We start from the raw sequence: 6,000 nt of genomic DNA, 5'->3' as shown, positions 1-6,000 counted from the left end.
AGATGGAGTCTTGCTCTGTTGCCAGGCTAGAGCATCGTGGTGTAATCTCAGCTCACTGCAACCTCCACCTCCTGAGCTCAAGATTCTCCTGCCTCAGCCTCCCGAGTAGCTGGCACTACAGGTGTGTGCCACCACACCCACCTAATTTTTGTAGTTTTGATAGAGATGGGGTTTCACCATGTTGGCCAGGATGATCTCAATCTCCTGACCTCATGATCCGCTGGCCTCAGCCTCCCAAAGTGCTGGGATTATTGGTGTGAGTCACTGTGCCTGGCCAATTTCCTTAATTTTCATATAATGAAAACATACGGTCTTCAGAGGCCAGTAATCAAAAACCACTACAAATGAGGTATGGTATTCTGGTCTGCTAGATATTCTATTCTAGCTGGTGTCTTAAGTAAAAGGATCATAAACTACTTAAATCATACGCCTATGTATTCAAGACTAACTATTTAACTGATATTGCTAAATATATAAACACACAGCAGTAAACTCCTTTCTTTAATAATACCCTCCAATTTGCTATTATCAGCTATGATGAGCCAAATTTCAGTTTTCAACTACTGGACAGACGTCTTTAATAATATGCACATTCTTCCTATTTTACATAACAGGTAGTCAAAATATTAGATGATGTCCTGTTCTTATTAAAAAGTATTTTAGGACCCTGGAAAAGTTTTCTTTCACTTGTGAATGAGCAATGGGTTACTTTTTGCTAGTCAGCTATCATCCTGCAGAAAAGGAAAATATTTTGGTATTTTCTCTGCAAAGTGTGCAACATAAATACATATAAAGTCTATTTCTAAATAGTTTTAATTTGACCCACAGAGAAAATAACTTCGTTGTTTAAATATTGATTCTTGTTAATATAAGCATATGCCAAAATACCATCAAATTGATGACTGACCTCCAAATATAGAAAAAAAGGAATTTATTCACTTTAAAAGCTCTTTCTTGGTCTCATTACTTGAGGGAAAAGAGCACACCTGGGTAGCCAAAATGTAAAGACAATGTGACTTGGAATGCAGGGTATGGTCACAGAGGCTGGGATGCAGATGCTGCGCACAGCCAGGAGCACTCAGTGAAGAGTGCTGAAGTTCAAGCAGGGCTCTGATGTAAACAACCGGCACTCTCCTTATCTTCAAAGGGAAATGTTTTTCCCCATTTTTTTTTTTATTGTGGTAAAATATGTCTAACATAAAATGTTATCATTTTAACCATATTTAAATTGATGGTTTTGTGTATTAGGTACATTCACACTGTTGTGCAACCATCAACAAAGGGGAAACTTTTAGCTTTTATTTTGACAAACAAAAGGTGTTACATGAATATTAAGCATTACATTTTGAGAGTGTTTAGGCTGGAAAAGAAAAGGGCCAACCCTTTGTTCTTAGAGCTTACCTAATCCTGAATAACAAAATCTTTTAATGAAAATATCCTTAGTACCTGCTGTCACAGAAATCGTTGGATGTTAAAAAAAAAAAATCCTTTTCATGTCAAATGGGCTAATTTCACTAATTTCTACAATCCACTGTACAAAGTTAAAAAACATCGTCATAGAAGACCTGTGTGACATTGTCCAAAACAGCCCTCTTACCAAAAATAATATGCATTTCCTAGACACAGCCACAGATTTGTGGAGATAAAAAGTCTCTGATGATGAAAATTAACTATATCCAATTATCAGATGTCTAATATGAAACATGAGACCTTAAAGTACAAGCTGGCAAAGACCTGTGTAGAGAATGCTGTGAAAGCTGACCCCACTGACCCTCCTCCTGGCATTTAATAATACCTGCTGCTTAAGTTGCTGTACTAGACGATCCTTCTCCCGCTTCAGTGCAGCCACTTCCTCTTGGGTCTTTTTCTTAGAGGATGAAAGCTCCAAGAGGGCTATATTGGCATCTTTTTCACTAATGGCAGCCAGAAGAGCTTCTTGCCTGCAAAAGGAAGAAAATGCCAACAGTGTGATTGACCCCTTCTAACAATTCTTTGAAGTTACTATTATCATTACCTCCATTTTAAGGGGGATAAAACCAAGACTTTAGAGTTTACACAGTTTGCCCAAGTTCACACTTGCAGTAAATGGTGCAACCAGGAATCCTGTTCAGGCTATTCTGACTCTAAATGTCTTTATCATGTTGTTACATTGCTATCTCAAAAAGTTCCCCTATATTATGCTAAGTGAAATAAGCCAGTCACAGAAAGACAAATACTGCATGTTTCCATTTACATGAGGTATTTAAAATAGTCAAACTCATGCGAACAGAGAGGAGAATGGTGGTCACAAGGGAGAGGAGAGGGGAAAATGGGGAGTTGCTAATCAATGGGCGTAAAGCAGAAGTTATGTAGGATGAGTAAGTTCTAGAGATCTTCTGTATGACATTCTTTCTATAATTAACAATAATGTATTGTACACTTAGTGAATAAGAGGGTATACCCCATGTTAAATCTTCTTACTACAATAAAATAAAGCTTAAAAAATATTTAGGCCAGGCACGGTGGCTCATACCTGTAATCCCAGCATTTTGGGAAAGCAAGGTGGGTGGATTACCTGAGGCCAGGAGTTTGAGACCAGCTTGGGCAATATGGCAAAACCCCATCTCTACGAAAGATCCCAAAAAATTAGCTGGGTGTGGTGGCACATACATATGGTCCCAGCTACTCATTATTCGGGAGGCTAAGGTACGAGAATCTCTTGAGCCTGGGAGGCGGGTTGCAGTGAGTAGAGATGGTGCAACTGCACTCCAGTGGGGGTAACGAGGTAAGACCCTATCTCAAAAAATAAAATTGTTAACCTTAAAGAAAACTATATTAGTAAGAAATTAGTATTTCATATTTTTTAAAAAAAGAGTTCTTAGATATAGTTGTAGGTGAACTTAAAAAGTAAAAAAAAGTTACTTTCTTTTTGTTCTTTATCTTGTCACGTATATGCTTTATCCATTTATAACTTACTCCTTTGATAATTATTCTGTAGCTTCCAAACAAACTGAGGCATTACTGACACTGAAAGCATTTTCATGCATTCAGTGTACAACAAATCACAAACTTTAATAAAGTGGATATAGAAACACAGCCATCTATTCCTGGCCCATTATGAACATCAATCATTCTTTTAATCGCATCAATGCAATTAAGTTTGCAGTTGTGGCTTTATTGGCAATGATCTGCACATTTTGAAACAGTAATTTAAACTTTACTGATTCCTTGTGGTTTGGCTAATAATTACTTCATGGTTTATGTCCAAAAGGAAAAAAAGGTGGATTTAGTGGGGAGGCTGATGTAAGAAATTTACAAAATAATCAGAATGAAGTTGTTGAACAATTAGTTTCATAATCTAAAATGTATTTCTCAGTAGCTCATCTTTTATGAAAGAAGACATATTTGATTTATAGGAACTATATAAGTGACCTGAGCTTTTGACCTGAGGAAATGCTGAATCTGAGAACCCACTGCCTAAGTTTATCCTTGCTTCTGTCTTTTGTTAAGATAATTGAGCTTCAATAGCAGTCATATGGAAGAGTTTTAGTTTAGCCACAGACTGGAAGACTATCTACTGAATATTCTAGTGGATATTCTTTATTCTGGATGCCTAGGTAAACTCAACTCTGAAAGCAATACTAACAAATGGAAGATGTATACTCAGTTTACATCATGGAAATAAAGATTTGTTTCACTAGTTTTGCTGCTGGAAGAGGAGAGACGATTCTCAATGCATGGTCCCCACACTATGCAATTCTAAGAAATGGCAGGCAACTTATACTACGAGGATCCAGTCATAGCTAAAGGGATAATGACAGTCTAAATATATCCACTGACCACTTGAAAAAAATATGTTAAGTGGTGAAACGAGCTTAAAGGTGAAAGAGTTCAAGATGGTCTAACTATGCAGTTTCCTGTTGATTGTGGTCATCTGTTCCCTTTCGGGAAGCTCAAAGACTGACAAAGCTGGAATAAGAAGCATGCTTTCCCAGTGAGGGTGCTACATTTCTGTGCACCAATAGTCAGAATCACACATATAGTAGCAGGAAAGCAGGAGAAGATGAATGACAAATAAATTACTCTATCTAATTAGACTGAAATAGCAGAAGAAGATGAATGACAGATAAATGAGTCTATCTAATTAGACTGAACTATCAGCACCTTTGCTGAATACAAAATACAAAGGTGATTGGTGGGGCCTATTTTGTGCTTAAAACATCCTAATATGACATAGTAAAAATGATTCCATAGAGTTGAAGCTTCTTGACTGCATTCCAAACTCTCATAAATGGTATGATTGGCCAGCTAGCGTGGTACAGTTAATCTCTGGGGTAAAATGTCAAATTTGCAAATCACTATATAACAGATGACAATTTAGACTTCTAATTTCAAAGTTTTAAAGAATGTGGCATTGGAGGCTGAGCCACTGGAATAATGTCTTTTTAATAAGGTACATAATTTGAAATATCTTTTATGCAATTCAAAGAGATTTTACTTCATTGATGCTATTTTTTACTAAGCAATAATATGCTATGGAGTGTACAGAATCAAATTTTCTCTATGGCCATGGCTCTCATCCTCTAAAAATTCCCCCCAAAATTATCATGTCTTTGTCCTTTCCATTTAAAACGTATACTCCTGATATTGATTTCTACATGTGTAGGTGCCTAAGAAGGGCAATTCATAGTCAAGAGAATAAAATGTTTTGATTATACATTATAAATATAATCATATAAATTCTGAGTAATGTCTATCATTGATAGGTATACTAGCTTTTAGGTTTTTCTTTTATTTTCCAAAAAGGACAAAGACAATATTGTTCTCTTGGTTACAATTTTGGTATGTGAAGTGGATACTGTGAGGGAGAATAACTTCTTGGAAAAAATTAGGAAGATAGGCAAGAATGTGAAAGCTAGTAAACAGTAACAGCCATGACTTTTAGGGAATAAGAAAAAATTGTTGTTCCTCTAATACATCTCATAGAAAGGACCATATGGTATAGTTGAACTTACATGATGAAGTTTTACATGGCACACTTGAGAGTGTCTAAACTCAAAAATCTTGTTAAAAATACTCTGCTTTTCAGAGGGAATGGAATTCACAGTGGGGGAAAAAAAAGCAAATTGAAAAAGAATCTTATTTTAGTAGCTGTCTAGTCAGTATAATTGCTTCTTTGAAAAAAAGTTTTTTCTGATAAAAGTAGTACACAGTCATTGAAGAAAAACTGAAAGATACAGAGAACTACAAAGACAATAAAAATTACCAGAAATAAGTCCTTTTTATAACTTCTTTTAATATGAGTTAATAGTTTTTGAGATCACCTATTCTAATACTGATTTAAAGAAATTGAACCTTAAAGGGAATTAATCACTGACTTTAAGAGCTTTACTAACTAAAGACTATCCACAGAAAGGGGAGACTTGCTAGTGTAGCACATTCTGACTTCATTCCCATGAGACCCTAGGGAGTAATACAAGCACATAAAATGTGAACGGTAATAAATGCATGCCACAAGCCCAGGGCAAAATAAGAACTGCAATGCTCTTCCTGTCAAATTACTCTCCTTGTTCTGTTCCCTTCTTTTCCACAGTTAAAAAAAAAATGTGGACGTGAAACCTTTCAAAGTGGTTAGTAATCGCCCCCTGCATGACCAACATGCACATTACTAGCATAATGAGTAGGTAGCAGCAGAAATCTAAAGTTATTACAGTGGTCTATTCACTCTACCCCTGGTGCTTTCAACTACCAGGCCAGTTGGACCTACCCTTTGACCTGCAAATTCTAATAGAATCAAGATGTCTCTAAAAGGACTCTGCTTTGGCATCTGAGCTTCAGGAAACAGTAAGACCACACCCCCTACCCCTTCCCCCATCTGGGCAAATTTCAGAAACTGGACGCAAATATCAAAGGCAAATGGAGCTCAAAATGCTTTTGAATAAAATTCTTGAATCCTTGAGAACACTACCACATTAGCCTTCTATTGCCACTAAGTAAGAGATCATAATTAGCTTTGGAATA

At 36.4% G+C, this 6,000-nt stretch overlaps 1 protein-coding gene across 13 annotated transcripts in view; it reads right to left on the bottom strand.

Moving 5' to 3' along the window:
- ERC1 (ELKS/RAB6-interacting/CAST family member 1) overlaps positions 1-6,000 on the bottom strand; it is a 540,801-nt gene that overhangs the window by 118,188 nt on the left and 416,613 nt on the right. For all 13 annotated transcript variants that reach the window (XR_001830105.2, XR_001830104.2, XR_005202930.1 and 10 more), the window contains one exon: positions 1,796-1,940. Coding sequence is in view for 9 of the 13 variants with exons in the window: in XM_017545489.2 (XP_017400978.1) it covers positions 1,796-1,940 (145 nt within the window). In the remaining 4 variants the exon portion in view is untranslated. The remainder of the gene's footprint in view (positions 1-1,795; positions 1,941-6,000) is intronic.

Source organism: Cebus imitator, unplaced genomic scaffold (genome assembly GCF_001604975.1).
Source record: "Cebus imitator isolate Cc_AM_T3 unplaced genomic scaffold, Cebus_imitator-1.0 Scaffold179, whole genome shotgun sequence".
In the NCBI taxonomy this organism is placed as follows: domain Eukaryota; kingdom Metazoa; phylum Chordata; class Mammalia; order Primates; family Cebidae; genus Cebus; species Cebus imitator.
Note: the sequence above shows the minus strand (reverse complement) of the source record. Positions and strands in the feature narration are given on the sequence as shown.